Source organism: Gorilla gorilla, chromosome 8 (genome assembly GCF_029281585.2).
Source record: "Gorilla gorilla gorilla isolate KB3781 chromosome 8, NHGRI_mGorGor1-v2.1_pri, whole genome shotgun sequence".
NCBI classification, from domain to species: Eukaryota; Metazoa; Chordata; class Mammalia; order Primates; family Hominidae; genus Gorilla; species Gorilla gorilla.
Genome location: NC_073232.2, coordinates 33,974,196 through 33,996,594, shown reverse-complemented (window position 1 = coordinate 33,996,594; position 22,399 = coordinate 33,974,196). Strand labels below are relative to the sequence as shown.

The 22,399-nt window shown below is 37.5% G+C and overlaps 1 protein-coding gene across 3 annotated transcripts in view; it reads left to right on the top strand.

The window, feature by feature from the left end:
• ENKUR (enkurin, TRPC channel interacting protein) overlaps positions 1-18,334 on the top strand; it is a 35,043-nt gene extending 16,709 nt beyond the window's left edge. The window contains exons 2-6 of one of the 3 annotated variants that reach the window (XR_010135163.1): positions 133-278; positions 3,803-4,026; positions 9,071-9,217; positions 15,861-16,418; positions 17,992-18,334. Coding sequence is in view for 2 of the 3 variants with exons in the window: in XM_019035313.4 (XP_018890858.2) it covers positions 133-278; positions 3,803-4,026; positions 9,071-9,217; positions 15,861-16,030; positions 17,992-18,037 (733 nt within the window). In the remaining variant the exon portion in view is untranslated. Of the gene's footprint in view, positions 1-132; positions 279-3,802; positions 4,027-9,070; positions 9,218-10,634; positions 10,783-15,860; positions 16,419-17,991 lie in introns of those variants that run through there. The other 2 variants (XM_019035313.4, XM_055352019.2) reach the window with 2 other exon arrangements.
• The last annotated feature ends 4,065 nt before the right edge of the window (positions 18,335-22,399 follow it).

Here is a 22,399-nt window from a genome sequence, read left to right as displayed (position 1 = left end):
TTATGATTATGCTTTTCCATATGAATATAGACTTAAATAAATTAAAAATGTAAGATTTAAACAACTTTAAGTAAACTTTAGGTAATTTTTACTAGAAATATAAATGCTACAACTTTTTAAATTTAATTTTAGGTACATATCCATTTTTAAGGCAACTGTAAAAGATGACATGCAAAAAGCTAAAACTGCAATGAAAACTATGGGACCGGCAAAAGTTGAAGTACCTTCTCCAAAGGATTTCCTAAAGAAACATTCGAAGGAAAAAACTCTACCACCCAGTAGGTTTTATCATGCTTTCTTTTTAATATTAAAAGCATTAGCAGGTGATTTAACTATTATTTTATTGTTGATGAATATTAAACGTGCACAGGTGATAGCAGCTTTACCTCATATTAAACAGAATTTGACTAGGAGAAAGTGGAAGTAGAGAATTGGGTAGAAAAATAGAATGGAGAGTGATAAATTGCCCCCAAAATAGACTTTAGATTGGGTTTGGACTATCCGATGAAGCCCACATGCATCACCATCTTAGTCCCTAGCTGTGGGGCTTCAATTATAAACAACAATTATAGGAAGAGTCAAGACCCCAGGGACAGTATCTGACTAATGGGCAAGATTGCCCAGCATCTAAACCCTGTCTGGCCTTTTCTCCAAGAGATGAAAATTACAACCATTACTACCAGTTGTTGAAGCAACTACTGGGCTCATTTTGAGTATGGGCTTTTACTCTCCCAGACCTTTAAGACCAACTGGACTGCAGTGAGTTAGATGTAATGGAGGAGGCTTCATGAATAGGTGGTAGAACCAGCTTAGGGGGCCCCATGCTTATTTTAATGCTGTGCTCTTGCTGTACTAAAATTTTTAATTTTTGATCAAGTAGCCTTGTGTTTTTATTTTTTACTGGGCCTCAAAAATTATATAGTTGATCCCAGTTATGGAGTCTTTTGAATGATTTCAGGAAAGAAAGCTATCAGGGAAAGGGAGAGTAGATGAAAAGTGATCTGTGACAGGTATGTATGGAAGCAATTTCTTCATAGCCCAAGTATGTCTTCCCAGATGTCTTAGGGCAATAAAGAAAAGAGAGCACCTGGGCAACAAAGCAAGACCCCGTCCGTACAAAAAAAATTAAAATAAAAAAATTAGCTAGGTGTGATGGCATGCACCTGTAGTCTTCACTACTCTGGAGGCTGATGTGGAAGGATCGCTTGAGCCCAAGAGTTTGAAACTGCAGTGAGCTATGATCAAGCCACAGCCTTCCAGCCTGGACAACAAAGTGAGACCCCATCTCAAAAAAAAGAAAGAAAGAGAGAGAGAGAGAGAGGAAGGAAGGAAGGGAGGGAGAGAGGGAAGGGAGGGGAGGGGAGAAGAGGAGGGGAGGGGAGGGAAGAGGAGAAGAGAAGAGAAGAAAAGAAAAGAAAAAAGAAACGAGTCTGTCTCTTCAAAATGTTGGCTTTTTATGTCTGCTGGCATTGAAGAAATAATGCAACATCTCAAGCCCGGCTAGCGATGTACATTTTAACAAAAGTGAAACTACTTCTCTTTATGGCAGTATTTAATGTCCCCAAATCCTCTCTCAACCCACATCTCATGAAAAAAGGTGAGGGCACTATCAGGCAAGATGGCAAGATGGAAGAAGCAAGTGTGAAAATACAACATTCATGCTTAATTCGTGACTTCAGAAGTCTGTTTTGTATCTTCCTCTAGTCTTGGCCTGTTGTGACCCAGCATTGTATGACCAACAATACCATTTGAGAATATAGGAAAATGTTAAAATGGAATTTGATGCTTTCAATGCCTTAGGACCACTGGTATCCCTTGGGTCCTCATATACCCTCTCTAGGGTTAAACATATGATATAACACAAATATATTTATAAATCCTTTGTGTCAAATAAGAAAAAAGGAAGAAGCCTATCATTTTGTAAACATTGTAAGGCAAAAGCAAACCCAAAATTTCATTGGCCTTTAGAATAATTCATCAATTCAGGGTATTAGGGCTGGGCACAGTGGCTCATGACTGCAATCCCAGTACTTTGGGAGGCCAAGACAGGAGGACTGCTTTCGCCCAGGAGTACGAGACCAGCCTGTGCAACAAAGTGAGACCCTATCGCTATAAAAAAATTTTTTTAATTAGCTAGGTGTGCTGACACACATCTGTGGTCCCAGCTATATGGGAGGCTCAGGTGGGAGGATCACCTGAGCCCAGGAAGTTGAGGCTGCAGTGAGCTATGATTGCATCACTGCACTCCAGCCTGGGTGGCAGAGGGAGACCCTGTCTCAAAAAAAGAGGAAAAAAAAAAAAAAAGGAATGCAGGGTTTTGCAAAAGCTTTAAAAACTCGGTCCAGTGAGGGTTCTGGAGGACAGTTCTGGAGAGCTAGAAGTCCAACATCAAGATGTCAGAGGATTAGTTGATTTTTGCTTTTCTTTTTTAGGAGTATTTTTGTTTGTTTTTATTTTTGGAGATAGGGTCTATGTTGCACGGGCTGGAGTGTGTAGTGGCTATTCACAGGCATGATGAAAGCACACTGCAGCCTCACACTCCTGGCTTCAAGCAATCCTCCTGCCTCAGCCTCCCAAGTAGCTGGGACTGCAGGCATGCAACACCACACCCAGCAGGGTTGGTTTCTTCTAAAGCATCTCTCATTGGCTTGTAGATGGTTATCTTTTCTCTGTATCTTTATGTGTTCTTCCTTATATGTATGTCTGTGTTCAAATTTCCTCTTCTAAGGACACCAGTCATATTGGATCAGCGCCTTCTCTAATGACCTCATCTTGACTTAATTACCTCTTTAAAGACCTTTCTACAAATACAGTTATATTCTGAGATACTGGGGGTTAGGGCTCCAACATATGAATTCTGGGAGGACATAACTCAGCCCCTAACAAGAGGCTAATCCAGTTCATAGACTTTTAACTGTAAGTATTGGCTTTGCTGAAAATAAAAGTTATATAAACTAATAAAAAAGGTCAAATGATGCAGAAATGAATAAAGTCAGTCCTTAGCAATTGTGATGGGGTTAAAATTGGAAAAGGCATTTTCAAGATAGTTGTTGCTTTCAGTTCTTAAAAATAAATTATTTCACATTTTTGCATTGTGGCAAAACATTTGGCTATATTAAAATAGATCAATGGGAATGATCAAACTGAAGAGGCTGTGTAAAAATGGCCAATAAGCAAGAAATACTTGTTCCTTGTATTTATATACTGTTCATATATATATATACACACACACACATATATGATCTTTCTTGAGACAGAGTCTCACTCCGTCACCCAGCCTGGAGTACAATGGCATGATCTCGGTTCACTGCAACCTCCACCTCCCAGGCTGAAGCAATCCTCCCACCTCAGCCTCCTGAGTAGCTGGGACTAAGGGTGCACACTATCATGCTTGGCTAACTTTGCATTTTTTGCAGAGATGGGGTTTCACTGTGTTGCCGAGACTGGTCTCAGACTCCTGAGCTCAAGCGATCTGCCCATGTCACCGTGGGCTACCGTGCCTGGCCTCCTCAACATATTAATTGATTATGTTGCCCTTAATTTATTTCCGTTTTAATTACTGACTTTTTTTCTTTTTAAAAAATTATTTTATTGAGGCCTGATTGACAGGTAAAAAGCTGTGCATATTTAATGTCTACAAGTCAATGAGTTTGGGGATAAGCATAAACTTCTATCTTAAATATTTAAATATATTATGACTGAAACTTCAATATACAAGTGGTGAAATATCTGGATATTATAAATAGCACTGAGTAGCAGTGTTTGTAGTTTAATATTAACAAAGAAATGTTATATTTAACAGAAAAAAAGTTTGATCGGAACATGCCCAAAAAGCCTGCTGTGCCATTGAAGACTGATCATCCTGTCATGGGAATACAGAGTGGAAAAAATTTTATAAATACAAATGCAGCCGATGTCATCATGGGAGTGGCTAAAAAGCCTAAACCAATTTATGTTGATAAAATAACTGGAGACAAGCATGATCTTGAGCCTTCAGGACTAGTTCCAAAGTACATCAATAAAAAGGTAGCCTTGTGGTATATTAATAAGAGGGCTGAAATTCAAATAATTTAAATATGGTGTTCATGATGATCATCTATGTTATCATTATTAGTGCTCTCATTGGACACATTGTCTACTTTGCTGATTCTCATTCTTCTGCAATCTGTGTTTGGTCCAAATCTAATGTGATGAAGTTACAAAGAACTCATAGTAAACAATTCCATATAGTTCAGTAGATGAAAGTTATTGTTTTCCTTAATTTTGATTATTAACATATTTAACAATTTTAATAAACATTCTCTGAAAGATATTTTTGGTTAGTTGGAAATGTCACTAAAAGCAGTCATTACTGTAAATCTAGAAGGAATAAGCTGTCAGATGGTCTTAAGATTTAGTCATTAATTGCAGTAACTTGGCAGCTGAATAAGAAAAATGAAGCAGAATGCAGCTTTAGAGCCATCCATCTCATCAGTGTAGTATAAATAATTCACATTCCTATTTTAACATGAATATATTTATTTGGTTTTGGTTTTGGGTAAAGACTTGAAAGTACTGTACAATAATCTATTCCTTTTGGGTCCTTCATTTTCATGAAAAGGTGTGTAATTTCATTGGTGAACATTATAGTTTAAATATAGATTTTTTTTTGAGACATATTCTGATGCTGTTTCCCAGGCTGGAGTACAATGGTGCAATCTCAGCTCACTGCAACTTCCAACTTCCGGCTCGAGTGATTCTCCTCACTCAGCCTCCCAAGTAGCTGGAATTACAGGCATGCATCACCAGGCCTGGTTTTTTTTTTTTGTATTTTTAGTAGACAGGGGGTTTCACCATGTTGGCCAGGCTGGTCTTGACTCCTGACCTCAAGTGATCCACCCACCTCAGCCTCCCAAAGTGCTGGGATTGCAGACATAAGCCACTGCACCCAGCCAAATACAGATCTTTAAAATAAAAAAGCTTACAAAAAATCTTATTTAATGCTACTTTATTTTGCACACTTATGAAGCTTAAAAGTGCTTGAAACACAAAAAATATGAATGCAGGCTGGGCACAGTGGCTCACACCTGTAATCCGAGGACTTTAGAAGGCCAGGCGGATTGCTTGAGGTCAGGAGTTCAAGTCCATCTTGGCCAACATGGTGACACCCCATCTCTACTAAAAATACAAAAATTAGCCAGGCGTGGTGGTGTGTGCCTGTAATCCCAGCTACTCAGGTGGCTAAGGTACGAGAATCGCTTGATCCCAGGAGGCGGGGGTTGCAGTGAGCCAAGGTCGCGTCACTGCACTCCAGCCTGGGTGACAGAGCGAGACTCGGTGTCAAAAAAAAAAAAAAAAAAAGAGTGCGGAATTCTAAAGAATAATAAGTTGCATCAAGAAGAAATGAAGGAAGGGAGGGAGAAAGGAAAGGAAGGAAGGAAAAAGGAAGAGAGAGATAAAGAAAAAGGAAGAGAGATAAAGAAAAAAAGAAAAGAAATTGCAATAGTGATGTACAGGGACCTAAAATTGAAGAGTCCAGTGATCTACCATGATAAATCCAATGCCAGTGGAAAATCAAAACAGGACCCTCAAGGCTGTTTTCAGAGGACACTGTCTTCTCAGGAATCTAGGAGTTCCCAGGATAAGCCAATAAAGTTACTTCAGGCTTCTCCAGGTACTTCCTCCTTCCGTGGCCCCTGGAAACTGTTTTATAGTCCTTATCCCACAGGATAGGGAAAAGTGGAAAACTCACTCTCATGGCTCTTAAAGCCACTTCCAGTCCATTATTTCTCCATGATCATATGAAAAGTCTTTGATGGTCATGCCACCACCTGTCACACACTCTGCCCCTCCTTCTGGCTGCTCTCTAAGCTGTCCACTTGAATGCATTTTCTACCTTCAACAGGAAATTTGGAGTATCCATCATGGAAACAGAAAAATACCAGAGTTTACCAAACCATGAAAGCACTGTGCACCTAATGCCCTTTTGGTGTTGCTGACTAAGCAATCAATGCTCATGAAAGACTTATTCAATTTACTTTTCCCTTATCAGAGTTAAGTTTTAAAGATCTATCATTGGTAGGTGAGATAGTAAATAAATTCTTTTAAAGTCAATGTCATATTTTTATAAAATGAGTGAACTCCCGTTTCAGCTCCAAGTGAATTATATGCCATTCACACCATGAGAAACAATTTCTGAAAACAAGCAAGGATAGATGATCACATGAGGTATTTAGCAATACCAGTAAAGACATTCTTTCAAAGTCTAACTCTGCCACTTAGTAACTGTGATTTCCAACAATCCATTGGATTTATCACAGGGTTGTAGTGAGGATTAAATTATATAAAGTATATTGAGCACTTGACACAAAATGTGACACCTAATAAAAGAACAAAGAGTGAATAGTATAATATATGCAATTTTATTAACAGTATGCATTAGCCTCCAGTGATTCAGCCCATAGGAATATTTCAGATCATTGAAGCTTTTGCTCATTTGTGAGTTTTTTTTCTGAACTGTATCACGCCATTCCCTTTCTTTTTAAAAACATTTAATTTAATTTTTTTTAGAGATGGAGTCTCACTATGTTGCCCAGGCTGGTCTTGAACTTTTGGGCTCAAGCAGTTCTCCTGCCTAGCTGTCCCAAAGTGCTGGGGTTACAGGCTTGAGCCACTGCGCCCAGTCATTCTCTTTCTTAAACAGAGTGTGCCAAATATAATTTAATCTTTCTGTGATCCTGCAGAATCATCATGATGAAGCTCCGTTATTGTACTAAGCTGTAATGAGGTGTTTCCCGAAGTGGATTGGCCTGTCTCACTGCACCAGCTGATCAGAATAGTGGCCTCCCAGAGTCTATTTATATTGTCCTCTGCAGCTTCCAGAACACATTTATATCTAGGATTTCTATCCCTTGTTCAGTCAGGATGGGTTAAGTTACACTGTGATGACAAACAATCCCCAAATTTCAGTAACTTAAAGCAACAAAGTGTTATTGTTTGCTTTCGCCACATGCCCTTTGAGGGTTGTTACAGGCTCTGCTTCTTGTCCTTCTTCCAGGACCCAGAAAAATCTAAACATTGCTTGTCACTAGACCAGACAGGAAAAGACACAGCAAGTCATCCACTAATTCTTAAGACTCCTATCGAGAAGTGGCAGAGGTCACCTCCACTGACACTGAGCAATTCGGGGCATATGGCTACATCTTACTTTATGAGGACAACACAGGAAAGTGTTGTCCTACCAAGTGTCTAGAAGGAGAACAGAATATTTGTCAGAATTTTAATGACTACCGTACCTCCCAACTGCTGCTTCTTCGGAGAGTTCCTCCCCGACCTCCTTATTTATCTAAAATAGCCCCTATTATTTTCTTTTCCCCCACTATCCTTCTTTATTTTACTTCAGAACACATACATATTATTTCATTCTCTATTTTTGGTGAGTCTCTGTCACCACAGAATGCAAATTCCCTGAAGACAGAAACTTTGCCTTTTTTATTCACTAGTATTCCTAGCACCAAGTACATTCTCAAACATCTTTTGAAGAAGGAATACATAGTAATTCTGTTTCTATAGATGGTGAAATCAAACGCATTTACTAAGCTGAAAGAATCACAGCTGATGGCTTCACTGTCAGTCGTCGTGACATGGGAAGATTCCCTTATTCCCCTCGCAGAGTGTACCATAGGGCTGTGGCTCACTTCTTCAGTGCCCCACGGCTCACACTTCTAGGGGGAGCATGCCGAAGGGCAGGTTGTGGGGCTCTGACTCCACAGCAGGGTCTATGGGTCAACGTTCACAGCTCCTGAAGCCCCAGTGGGCGTGTGTTACAGGGTGCTCTTTTAGTTTAGCTGTCCATAGGTGGCTTGTGTTTGCTCAATTAGACTCCCTGCCTTATGACAAGGACAGAGGGCTTCCAAAGGACTTTCTGTATCCCAGGAGTCTTGCCTTGGTATACTTGAAGAATTGGATCACACGTGGGCTTGGAGAATGAGTGCAAGGTTTTATTGAGTGGAAGTAGCTTCAGCAGATGGGAGAGCCAGAAGGGAGATGGTTTTTCCCTGGAGCCGGGCAGCTCTGTGGCCCGGGCTCTCCTCCCACCACCCCGGCCAAACTCTGCGTTGTTCCACTGGTCGATGGCCTGCCAGCATGCCGGTGCCCATCGGTGTGCTCTTATGTTGGCATGCCCCTCTCAACAGCCTCCACTTGTATGTTCTTCCATTGATGTGTTCCTCTCGACATCCAGCCATTTGTGTGCCTGCCTGCTAGGGTCTCGGGGGGTTTTATAGGCACAGGATGGAGGCATGTTTTTATAATGTTTTCGAAGACTTTGTCTTTTCTTTAACGAGACCACGAAAAACAGACTTCAAAATATTCAAGATATTTCAGGTAGAAACTGAAGCATGTAGAAGGTAGAAGGTAGAAAAGCCAACTCTTGAATATCTTATTCAAGATATTTCAGGTAAAAACTGAAGAACGTAGAAGGTAGAAAAGTCAACTCTTAGGAGTAAAGTATCAGCCAAGAACAGGCATGGGAAACATTCAGAAAAGGGAAAACAAGCAACTGCAATAACAACTCCATTTATTTATTTATGTATTTAGAGATGGAGTCACACTCTGACACCCAGGCTGGAGTGCAGTGGCACCTTGGCTCACTGTAACCTCTGCCTCCCAGATTCAAGAGATTTTTGTGCCTCAGCCACCCGAATAGCTGGGACTACTGGCACATGCCACGATGCCTGGCTAATTTCTGTATTTTTAGTAGAGATGGGGTTTCACCATGTTGGCCAGGCTGGTCTCGAACTCCTGACCTCAAGTGATCCACCGCCCCCCCCCAACCCCTCAGCCTCCCAAAGTGCTGGGATTACAGGCGTGAGCCACCATGCCTGGCCAATAACAACTCCATTTTAAAAGGCAGGAATCTACTAGCTCTCAATGGAGGGAAAAAAGTCACTGAATTTTGTCAATTCACAGGGTTTTGAACAAAGGATTTAAGTCTGTACCATTTCTTTTTCTTCCATCATCAGTTGATACGTAGCCATATGTAAGATTGCATACAAAATATTGATTACTTTTTTCTGCAAAATCTTTTTAGGATTATGGTGTCACACCTGAATACATATGTAAGCGAAACGAGGAAATAAAGAAAGCCCAAGAAGACTATGATCGTTATATCCAGGAAAACCTTAAGAAAGCAGCTATGAAAAGGCTCTCCGATGAAGAAAGGGAGGCAGTTTTGCAGGTGTGTGTTCTGCCATTTACATTCATCTGTAACTCTTTGGATCATCTCTGAAAGAAAGGTGTACCATCACTTTGATGATTAAAGTCAGCACTTGGATTTTGAAATCAGAACAATCTCTGTGGGTTACAGTTAAAAACTACATACAGCAAAGCTGACTCTTTGGAGAGAGCAAAAAGTTGTGATATAGGGATTCATTTAATAATATTTTATTTCCAATTTGGTGAACTGTTTTTTTCCTGAACTAGTGTTGTAAGGAAGCCTACCTTCCTCTACAACGAACATGCATGAAATGAAGCAAATAAAGCATTTTTATTTTCATTTTTATGCCCCTGAGTTAGTGAAAAATAATATTCATAAATTAGATATTTTTCACTAGATGGAGCTCTAGAATAATTGAAACTGTCCTTAAAACAACTTTTTTTCCTTTCCTATAAGGCAAATGTCCAAAATTTTAAATAAACAGGTGCTAGGTTTCACAAATGTTTTTCTTGTTTTTAATTACATAGACTTAAAGATATATTTATATTGGATTTTTTAATGCAGGACTTTTATCTGAAGCATTTAAAATATTAGGGGGTGTAAGAGTTTCTGCTTCATCATTTGCATGAGCGTTTAATTAAACACCTCTTTGTACTTTTTATAGTCATACTGTCTCTTATAGAGGCAGAAATAATACTTAATTCTTTGTTTTTTTTTTCATTTTGAAAGCATCCCACGAAGCCATTTCTAGTTGATTATTAATCTCTGTTGAAAAATGGATTCATATGCTGTTACAACTTCTGAACATTTTATCAATGTCATCATAATCATCAATAAACATTTCTTAGATGCTAAACCCTGAGGATATTTTAAAAGGCATAAGATTTTTTAAAATGTCTGCAGTGGAGTATTGTGCAATTTAATTAGTGAGAGGTACTATGGATCTATGTACATGTATAGATGTGAATATGTGTATGTGTACAGCTCTTAAGTTTCATAAGGTTCCAAGGCCCTAGTCACCCCTGGAGGATTGTAGATCGTTAGCTGGGCCTGAAAATGTAGAGTGACGGCATGTCCCAGACAGTAGGAGTGGCTCAAAGGCAAGGACGGTGTCTCTTTGCTGACAGCAGCGTCCCCAGTGCCTAGCACAGTGCCCAGTGAAAACGCAGATGTTCAGAAATGGTCTGCTGCAAAGGAGGAAGGCAGACAGGCAGGAAGGAAGGCTGGCAGACATGGAAGTGAGAATTGGCATGTCATTTTCAGGGAGAGTTCTCATCTGTGGCCCATTCTGTCTCTCTCATTTGGATTTTCCCATTTTCAGAAAGTACGTGCCTTTGTGAAAGCCAGGTTTTTACACCTAAATGATGCTGAAAAATAAGAATATGACGAAGAACTTAGAAGTGACAGGTCCTTCCCTTCTGTGTCTTTTTGGCTGTAGGAGATAAGCAGCCCTCAGCTTCCCATTACGGTCGCTACAGAGTTACCCTTTGATGTGACGATAGCAAATCATCCACTGGACGCCTTATGAGCCAGGGAGCAGAGCTGCCATAGTAACAAAGCCACCGGCTGGCCTCCTGACGAGCCCTGAGCCACACTTCCTTCCCTAGGCAAGAGTTGCATGTAGTTTGATGACAATCTGGTTGTATGCCCCTGAGTAAGCCACATTCTGCTCATTCTTCATAAAATAACAGTCTCATTATACCTGGACAGGATCATCTGGTCTAGTGATTCCAAACTTCTCATTTTTAAAATGATGACTATATACATATATATATATATATGCTGTGTCACTCTACATTTTCAGGCCAGCTAAAGATCTATAATCCTCCAGTGGTGACTAGTGCATTGGAACCTTATGAAACGGAGGAGCTGCACACATACACACATTCATATCTCTACATGTACATAGATCCGTAGTTCCTCTCACCAATTAAATTGCAAAATTCTCTATTTATACTTATTTTATATATAAATAAATTATATATAACATATGTACAATATAAAAAATAAATTTTACTTATATATAAATATATATACATATATAAATATATATAAATATATATACATATATAAATATATAAATATATATACGTATATAAATATATATATAAATATATATACGTATATAAATATATATATAAATATATATACGTATATAAATATATATACAAATATATATACGTATATAAATATATATACAAATATAAATATATATATAAATATATATACGTATATAAATATATATAAATATATATACGTATATAAATATATATATAAATATATATACGTATATAAATATATATAAATATAAATATATATATAAATATATACATATATAAATATAAATATATATATAAATATATACATATATAAATATAAATATATATATAAATATATACATATATAAATATAAATATATATATAAATATATACATATATAAATATAAATATATATATACATATATAAATAAATATAAATTTATAAATATATATACATATATAAATATATATAAATATATATACATATATATAAATATATATACATATATATATAAATATATATACATATATAAATATATATAAATATATATACATATATAAATATATAAAAATATATACATATATAAATATATATAAATATATACACATATATAAATATATATAAATATATACACATATATAAATATATATAAATATATACACATATATAAATATATATAAATATATACATATATAAATATATATAAATATATACATATATAAATATATATACATATATAAATATATATAAATATATACATATATAAATATAAATATATATAAATATATACATATATAAATATAAATATATATATAAATATATACATATATAAATATAAATATATATAAATATATACATATATAAATATATACATATATAAATATAAATATATATATAAATATATACATATATAAATATATATAAATATATACATATATAAATATATACATATATAAATATATATAAATATATACATATATAAATATATATAAATATATATACATATATAAATATATATAAATATATATACATATACAAATATATATAAATATATACATATATACATATATACATATACACATATATAAATATATATACACATTTATAAATATATATACACATATATAAATATATATACATATATAAATATATATACACATATATAAATATATATACATATATAAATATATATACACATATATATAAATATATATACACATATATGTAAATATATATACACACACACATATATATATATATATATATATATATATATATATATATATATATAAATTTTTTTTTGAGATGAAGTCTTGCTCTGTCGCCCAGGCTGAAGTGCAGTGGCATGATCTTGGCTCATTGCAACCTCCACCTCTCAAGTTCAAATGATTCTCATGCCTCAGCCTCCCGAGTAGCTGAAACTACAGGCATGCACCACCACGCCCACCTAATTTTTTTGTATTTTTTAGTAAAGATGGGGTTTTGCTGTGTTGCCCAGGCTGGTCTTAAACTCCTGGCCTCAGGTGATCCACCCACCTTGGCTTCCCAAAGTGCTAGGATTACAGGCGTGAGCCAATCTGCCCAGCCGTTAATACAAATACATTAAGTGGGCCCCTTTGTTCATTCATTTATTTATTGAATATCTAGTGTGTTCCAGCCAGAGGGATACTGTACAGAGCAAAATAAACACAGTCCTCAGTGTCAGTGAACTTAGAGTTTGATTTTCATTTGTCTTTGGTCACAAAACTATCAAGTACATCAATAGGGACTAAAACTCATTTACCAATTGCCAGGCTGGTGTTTCCCCCACTACAGAACACATACTTGCAGAGGAGGTAACAAAGGGAGGCTACATCGGTCAGGGCTCCAGCAGGAAATCGAAGGCACACTCAGCTAGGACTTAGAAGAGAATTTATGTTTGTTTATTTTATTTATTTATTTGAGACAGTCTTGCTCTGTTGCCTAGGCTGGAGTGCAGTGGCACAATCACGGCTCACTGCTAGCTGGGATACCACCATGCCTGGCTGATTTTTTTTTTATTTCATTTTTTTATTTTTAGAGAGGGAGTCTGACTATGTTGCCCAGGCTGGTCTCAAATTCCTGGCCTCAAGCAATCCTCCTCCCTCAGCCTCTCAAAGTGTTGGGATTACAGGCATGAGCAGTGGCCACTGAAGAGAATTTATGAAGGAATTATTGACAGAAGTGAAGTAGGGTTAAGGGAACCAACAAGAAGCACTGAGGCACCCCAGGAGCAGGGACAGTAGGAATTTACCACCACCTACGCTTGAAAGGCAGCAGGCACAAGAAGCAGTGTTGTCAGAATCCAGTGAGAGCTGGAGCTGGGCTGAGGGTCATAGTCACAGATGAATGCAGCTAGAACCCATGTCTAGACTGTCCTAGGAGAGGAGGAGAAATGCCCCAACCTCACTCTCCACCCTCCAGGGCCTTCTGTGGCTGAACTCAGGCCAGAGGGCGAAAGAGCTGGGAGCACCCCACAAGGTGGAGAATGTTTGGGGGTGGGTGAGGGTGCAAAAGGAGCATGAAACTGAAAACTTCTTATTATAAGATCACTTCTCCCTATCTGAATTTTTTCCAGAAGGAACGATATTATTTCAGCTTTAAAATAGAAGAGAGGAAAATTAAGAATTAACAATAAGGGAAAATCACTATTGCTGCAACACATGAAATATCTTTTTAGAAGAAATAATGAAAAAACCTCTTAAAGTCAGCAAGTAGCGTATTTCAATATAATATGAAATATTAGCTACATTTAGTTTCCATCCCCGGCTGTTGACTTTGATCCAAACGTTATTGTACACACTGGAAGATAAAAGCAAACTATCCTTTAAAAGAAAATACAGAGAAAAACTGTAGCTGCTGTGACTGCAGGTAATATGGGAACATCACCCAACTAGCTATGAAAAACCTTTGATATCTGCAAGTGTACAAATACATAGACTTCCTCTCTGCAATAGCCACTCCTGTGGAGCACTGTGGGAACCTCTTTCACATTTCATAATGAAAGGCTGTGGAGAAATAGAATTCTTTTGAGGGCTTCTTTTTGGAATACATCGCATACACTGTCAAGAACTGTGTAGCCTCCTCTTTTTAAAATTTAACCTGGATACTTTTTCTTCTATCCTTTCCCTTTCCCAGATCCTTAGCTCACTCAAGAAGGCCTCATAATTTGTTGCCCTTTTCCCCAACCAACCTCTTCTATACAGTGTGCCCTGACCTGTCATCATCCCTTTTATCTAAGCATGGAAATAAGTCAGTGAAATTGTATTGTCCCTGAAAGTTTCTACAAGATTAAATTTGTACAAGAGCTTACGATGACGGCATAATTATATAAGACACTTGTAATCCTCTTTTACACCTAAATGTATGGCCATAGTTTTCAAAGACCATGTTTTCAAGGCAGTATTTTAAGTTTTGGAGTTTTGGTTTTGGTTTTGTTTTCAGGCAGGGTCTCTGCTCTGTTGTTTCAGGCTGGAGTGCAGTGGCGCAATCATCGCTCACTGCAGCCTCAACCTCCTGAGCTCAGGTGATCCTCCCACCTCAGCCTCGCAGGTAGCTGGGACTACAGGCCCATGCTACCACACCTGGCTATTTTTTGTATTTTTTGTAGCAACAGGGTTTTGCCATGTTGCCCACACTGGTCTCGAACTCCTGGGCTCCAGCAATTCACCTGTCAAGGCAGTATCTTAAATTGCACTTTCTGTTTTGCTTTTGTGTAAATAAAATAATCTATGTGCCCATAATGAATAATTAAAAAGAGTTGACTTATAAAATTTCACTGAATTAATTTAATTACTAGTTTAAGACCATTTTGTCTGTGGAGCCCATAGGGCACTGTGATAAAAAAATGATAATTATGCAGAAACAGAAATAACTTTTACTGTTCCTAAGAGATCGCTAATTTTGAATTTGTTGATTTCTGAGAATAGAAAATGTTAGCTACATTATTGAATTAGCATGTGTGTTACATTTAATGACCTTTCAATCATTTATAGAATACATTAATGGGAACTGTAGATCCCTTGACTATATGGAGGGCAATTGGTTCTTTCTAATATATTGAAAGGACACTTAGAAGATCATCTTTTATACAAGTGAATTTTGGCAATTTTACAATCCCATTTGTTAGATATAAGAAAATATAGCCATGCACATCAGAATTAGGTCTTTTATGTGATTTGTCTGTTGAAGAATGAGGATAAAAAATAAAATTTTATAAAACAATTTCCTGTTCAAAAATGTTTTTGACTCGAGGATATCATTCTAAGTTGTTTTTTACCCATGCACTTGCTGTGAGCTTTAGCTTCACACTACTCATAACTCTGCGTGTACATTTTTGGTGGTAAAAACAAGTACAGTAACAACAAAAGCAGAGCAAACAAATACTCCCAGTGGGAACTGAGCACACAGTCAAGGATGGGATTTGGCCTCTGTACAGTATTTTTGGTTACTGTGTCCAAGTACTTGATAAATACATTTCATTTTAGAAGTTATTTTTGTCAGTTTCTTTTACTTATTGACATTTTTCATTACCAATTAGCTTTTCCAATTTCCTTTACTTTTGCAGTTTGCTTTGGTATTTACAAGTTTCTTGACCATTTGCAGGGGCTGAAAAAGAACTGGGAAGAGGTGCATAAAGAATTCCAGTCCCTCTCGGTCTTTATAGATTCTATACCAAAGAAGATCCGCAAGCAGAGACTGGAAGAAGAAATGAAACAACTAGAACACGACATTGGCATAATTGAAAAGCACAAGATTATTTATATTGCCAATAAGTAAGAATGGATCTTTAAAGTATAACAATTTCAATGTAGGGGAAAAAAACATGGAAAATATAAAAAACTCCAAGTTGTTCAAAAAGGAAGATACTATGAAGAGAATAAAAATAGTCTTAATCAGAATCCTTAGGCAATATGCAAAGAATAATTGAGTTATTCACTTACACAAGAAGAAATTTTGTTTTTACTAGTGTCACGTTTTCCACATATAAACTATTAAATTTGAGAATATGTGTTCCAGTTCCACAATGTAACTCATTATTATTATGTACTTGTTTCACATAAACATTAATTTCTAGGTCCTGAAAAATAAAGTCAGCACTCAGAACTTCACTTTTTTTTTTTTTCTGCACCGCATGATACCAACAGCACAACTTTGAAAACTGTTAAGTATTTTGAACTGGAAATAGTAACACGTGCCTTTTTGCTACTCTAAACTGTCTCCAACACATTGTTTCTGAGCTCCACAAATGCAAAAGATGTATTTTCCTGTGGCCCATGACATTTGCAGTTATTCCCAGTGAGAAATATTTTCAGTATTCATAAGACTGTATATGATGAAAGGCTTCTATTTGGAGGAAGAAAAATTAAGAAGACAACTTACAAAATCAAGATGACAACTTATAAAGGCATCATTGAGGATGATTAAGGAGAATAGCCTCCTTTCTAGCATACCAACTTCGATACTCTTATTTTATTCCACAACTCACTATGCATATCTTATTTAAATGTTTTTTTCTTTTGGTCCTTTCTACTTATCTATTTTGTGAATTCTAAAGTTACTTTTGTAAGATTACATAATCTATTAAGCAATAAGTTTATGTTAGTAGAGCTGTTTTCAACCCAAAAATAAGAAAAAATAGCTCTAAATATCTAAAAGGAAAAGGTTATTTTATGAAATTTTAAATTAGAAAAATTTGGTAAAATATATGCAACTATAAAATATCAGAGAAATAACAATTTCTACTGCTTACACTGGTTTTTATCCTCTGGACAACATAAAAAACAAAATATGGGAGTCTTTCAAGCTTTTTTCACAAACACAGAATTTGGAAGCCTTATAGAAAAGCTTATTTTGGTTACTTAAAGAAAAGTAGTTTACATACAATTATTTTTTGAAAATTCACTTGAAACTTGTCCATATGAGTATCTTTATTCCTTTATTAACTTAGGGCAGATATAAAATAAAGGATAATATATGATAAATTCTCACTTACCAAGAATGGTTGGTTGCTATTTAGGGTAGGCTAACAGCTGTGACAGTACACTCCAAAATGTATAATTACGTAAACACATATTCAATTCTTGCTAACATAGCAGTACTTTGCTGTGAGCAGGTCAGCAGGAACCCTTTTCTGCAGTCACTCAGGGACCCAGACTTACAGAGTGGGTAGGATGCATCTGATCCAGAGTTAGGGAGAGGCACGTACAGGCCAGGCCTAGAAATGATGCATATCATTCCCGTTTGCATCGCTAAGTAAGCAACTTAAGTTGCTTTAACAAACTAACTCCAAATCTCAGTTGCCTGATAAAGATACATTTTTCATTTACATCACTGTGCAATGTGACTAAGGGTAGGGGTATAAGTCTGTTCCGTGCAGTCATTCAGGGACCCAGTCTCCTTTTGTCTGGTGACTCTGTTGATCCAGGCAGTCTTTCTCTGCCAATTCAGGATGAGATGTTTAGGTAAGTATTTTATTTGTGAAATGATTGCTATACATACTCATTTTTAAATAATTCAAAATCAGTAGCAATGCAAAAATATTCTGATTACTTTAGCCTTATGGATATTATGCTTTGAAGTCATGAGTGGGAGTTGCCTTAAATGTTAAAATGAAAACTTTGTGGTTTTAACAGCTAATTCTTTTGCTTTCTGTAAATGTCTACTAAAGAATCTAGACTTTTCTCTGTGGTCTACAGTGTTGTCCTAGATGAACATTGTTGCGTTTCTTTCACAGAGCCTTGAGAGGGAAGCATTCCCATCCATTGTTCCTGGAAAGGTGATCCCTACCATGGGATCCCAACCTTGGATAGAGCCAGTTCAACCTCCCCCAATCCATACACATACATACCTAGGTCATCCTATCACCCAAAAGAGGGACAAACATCTGACTTGGACAGCTGGCCAGTGACTGATCAGATTCTCTCTCTCTTGAGAGCATGAATTAAGAGACATGGAGACTGCAGTCACTTGGGAGTAGACACCTGAAACTAAAAAGTCAAACTTCGTTATGCAGCTAGTTTGACTTGGTTTCTCTTCCTGTTCAAAGGAAGAATGGGTAGAATAAAGATTTGATGTGGTCTGGCCCCTTGTCTATGATCTTTTTAGCTTGATTTCTTGAAATGCTGCTTCTTCCCTACCCACTGTAACTGGCATTCCCATAGTACTGAGGTACTAGAGACCTCTGAGATCTGCACACATGGTTCCCTCCACCCAGAAAACTGCCCTTTTCTTTCTCTCATCCTACATAGCTGCCTGGCAAATCCCTAGTCTTCATCAGCTCACATCACATTTCCATGACAATCCCCTTTGATTCCTCAGAATCTGGCCTTCCTTTATAGCACTGGTCATATTGTATTGTGCATATCTGGTTATTTGCCTGTTTTCCATGAAAATTTCAAGCTTATGGGGGAGAAGACACTGTATACATTTTCATCTGCATTCCTTAGAATCTGCGTAACGGCTGGTATAGAGAAGGTACTCAAAAAATCCTTCATGAATAAAGTAATGGATCATACCCAAACATATATTTTAATGATCTCTTGACATTATTATCATGACATAAGTCAGACTTGGAGGATAGAGAATTTGACTGCTAAACAAACCAGTTGATTCCATACCAATCAGTTAGTACAAAATCAAGGTAGGAGGAGGCAATTTCACGTGGTGCTTAAGATCTCAAGTACTAAAGTCAGGTAGCCTCTGGTTTGCATTCCAGCTCAGCTGCTTACTAAGTATGCTACATAACCTTTCTAAGCCATGTTTTCCTTTTCTGTAAATGGGGTTGCTAACCCATTCCATGATCTGTAGAGTTATGAGAATGAATGGAACAATATGTGCTTAACAGCATAGTTCCTGGCGTGTAGAAAGACAACTTAATACTATGACTTATTATTAAGAACTCTCAATTCCGTAGTCCTTTTGTCCAGTTGGTGCTAGGCCCATTAACATACCATCAATAGAATTTCCCACACCTATAAAATCTGGTTGCAGGAGAGGACTTGTTTGAACCACTTAGAAGTTCCAGACTGAGATTAGCCTAGCCTGGTTAATCTCTTCAGTGGCCCACACAGATGATAACTATATTTGGTAACTTTTATCTCTAGTAACTGGCAAAAATTTGGCAATACTTCCTAAGTTACTCGGCACAGGCATTCAAAAAAGAAAGATAAGCTTAAATCAGTAATGATGCCAGAGAGTCACCGAGGAGAAAGGTCTGCAAGGTTGTGTCCAACAAAGCCTCATGGGTGATATTTATTAGTGAATTAATGTGGTCCAGGACCTGACCTGAGGGCCCATGCGTCACTGTTCTCAGGAACTCAGAGTCAGATGCACATGAATTAAAGTCTATATGAGCCTGAGTTATTGCCTGGACATCGATTTTTAAATTAAGAAATACCTCCCAGCTAAATAAATCCCCATAATCAGTGCATTCTGTCCCAGTTGTCAAACTATGTGGGAAGATAAATCATAATCAAAAGGTACTTTGGGCCAGGTGCGGTGGCTCATGCCTGTAATCCCAGACTTTGGGAGGCTGAGGTGGGTGGATCACTTGAGGTCAGGAGTTCGAGACCAGCCTGGCCAACATGGTGAAACACTGTTTCTACTAAAAATACACAACTTAGCTGGGCATGGTGGCATGCATCTGTAGTCCCAGCTACTCAGGAGGCTGAGGCAGGAGAATTGCTTGAACTTGGGGGGCAAAGGTTGCAGTGAACCAAGATGGCGCCACTGCACTCCAGCCTGGGTGACAGAGGGAGACTCTATCTTGAACAAACAAACAAACAAAAAACACCCAACAGGTACTTTGGCTAAAACAGAGTCAAGAGAAAAAAAAATTATTTTATCAAAAGCCTGTCAGCTGACATAGCTCTCTCATTGTCATTCAACCCATATTGACTGTCTGCCATGTGCCAAGAACTGTTCTAGTTGCTGGGCATATAATAGTGAACAAAATAGCTATGTTGGGAAGACAGAAATAATCACACAAATATAATGCATTTATAATTAGAAACTGAAATTAGTGTTTTGGAAGAAAAAAAACAGGATGCTATGCAAGAGAATACCAAGGGAATCCTAAATCGGATTTTGTAGGATCTGACATTTTAAATGAGACTGAAGAATTAGTGGAAGTTGGAAAAAGTTGAGAAGAAAAGGGTTGCAGAGGGGAAAGAACTCCAAGCAGAGAGAGAAGAATGTGTGAAGGATCTGGGGCAGGAAACCCTTGACGGATAGGCAAGGCAGCCATGGGCCTGGGGTGAACTTAGAAAAGGGCAGAAAGGTGCAAGCTGAAGATGAGGAGGAAAGCAGGCACCACTGATGCGTTTTAAGCAGAGAGGTGGCACGAGGCAATCAGTATTTGTAAATTATCATTCGCTACGTGGACTGAAGTGGAAGATCAGATGAGCATGGGGAGATTAGTTAGTGGACTAGCTGGTAAAGAAGATAGTGGCACAGATCAAGGTTGTAGCAGTGCAGACAAAGAGTAGCTGTTGGCTTCAAGAAATATTTAAGAGGTAAAAATATAACTTGGTGATGGATTGAACGGGGGAAGAGGGAGGTTTCAAAATTTACAACCAAATTCTGATTTGAGCAGCCAGGCAGTGGGGAGGCGGGGGCGGGGACGCCATTTTCTGAACTGGGGAAACCTAGGGCAGGAGCAGTTTAAGAGAAGATATGGTGAAGAGATCAAGAATATGATTTTAAACATGTTAGGCTTATGAAAATTGTGGCATCTAGTTGGAAATTTAGATCAAGAGATGGAAAGATAGATTGAAAGAGTGAGAGATTTGGATCAAAGGAGATGTGGGGTAGACCTTTATGTTTGGAGATTCATCAGCGTGAATGAGATCACCTTGGGACAAAGTGAGAAGGCAATGAATGAGCTCTCAACAACTGCCATTTAAAGGTAAGGTGGGAGAGGAGTCAGTAAATGAAAGGCCAAAACAATGAAAGCTTAGTGTCCAGAGAGGTCAAAAGAAAACCAGGAAGCCAAGAAAATTCAAGAAAGGAGCACCTTTTCCCTAAAGTAGATCCTTGACAATGGGAATGACATTCTCAACACCCTGGCCAAGACTTTCTCCTGACTCTGAGTAGGACACAGGTCAACATCTACACTGGCACCCTGGCCTCTGTTTCATTGTTTGTAGTCTAAACTCTTCCATTGAATCCTTTTCTCTTTCTAGATATGTCAATGCCATTAATACCAGCCACAACATTAGCATTGGACCCACTATGCTTATTAACACAGTCCACAGTAATACAGTTTGAATACCAAATTGAAGGAAACTTTTCAAAAGGTCAAGGAAATTTTTTGGCAGTTAAGGAGGCCAATGCTGGTGAATATCATATGTAACTCTCAAGAGAACAATCTAATTTCGCTCCTTTCCAAGTTCTTAGTAAACCTCAGGTGATTTATTCGTAAACACTGGTTACTCCAAGTAAGAGACAAACACAGATCGGGGGAAGAAAAGAGCAAGATAATTTTTCTGGAGGATTAGTTTCTTTCTGCTGAAATGTGCTATGGTTTAAAAAAATCAGCAGGTCTGACTGACAGCAAGTTATGTAACTTTTGGAAAATCACTTAGTGAGCCTCAGCCTTATTTTCCTTATCTGTAATACAAAGAAACAGAACCAGATTTTGTCCAACCCTCCTTCCAGTCCTAACGGTCTATAACTATAAAACTCTATTTCAAGTTAGTGCAAACAAGAGTTTGGTCTCCAAACTGATCGGAATGCAGGAAAGCTCTGGCGGATACAGAACCAATGATTTGCACCAACACATATCAACCCAAGAACATCATTTGACAAACTAGAAAGAATGTTAAGTAAAACAAAAATTGTCACTAATTTTTCAATCTTTTCAAATGAAAACTTCCTTAACAACAGTCCTTTGAGGTTTTCAACCACAGAGTGTTCCTCTTCTAAGGACTTTACATACATGGTCTTTCTAGGAAGCCAGTGCTATTATTTATAGAGAGAGAGAGAGAGAGAAGGAGAAGAAAAGAAGATGAGAAAGAGAGGGAAAGAGAGAGAGAGGAGAGAGAGAGAGAGAGGACAGGAGAGAGAGGAGAGAGGACAGGAGAGAGAGGAGAGAGGGAGAAGGATGGGAGAAGAAAAGTAAAAAAAAAGGAATGACGTGTTCT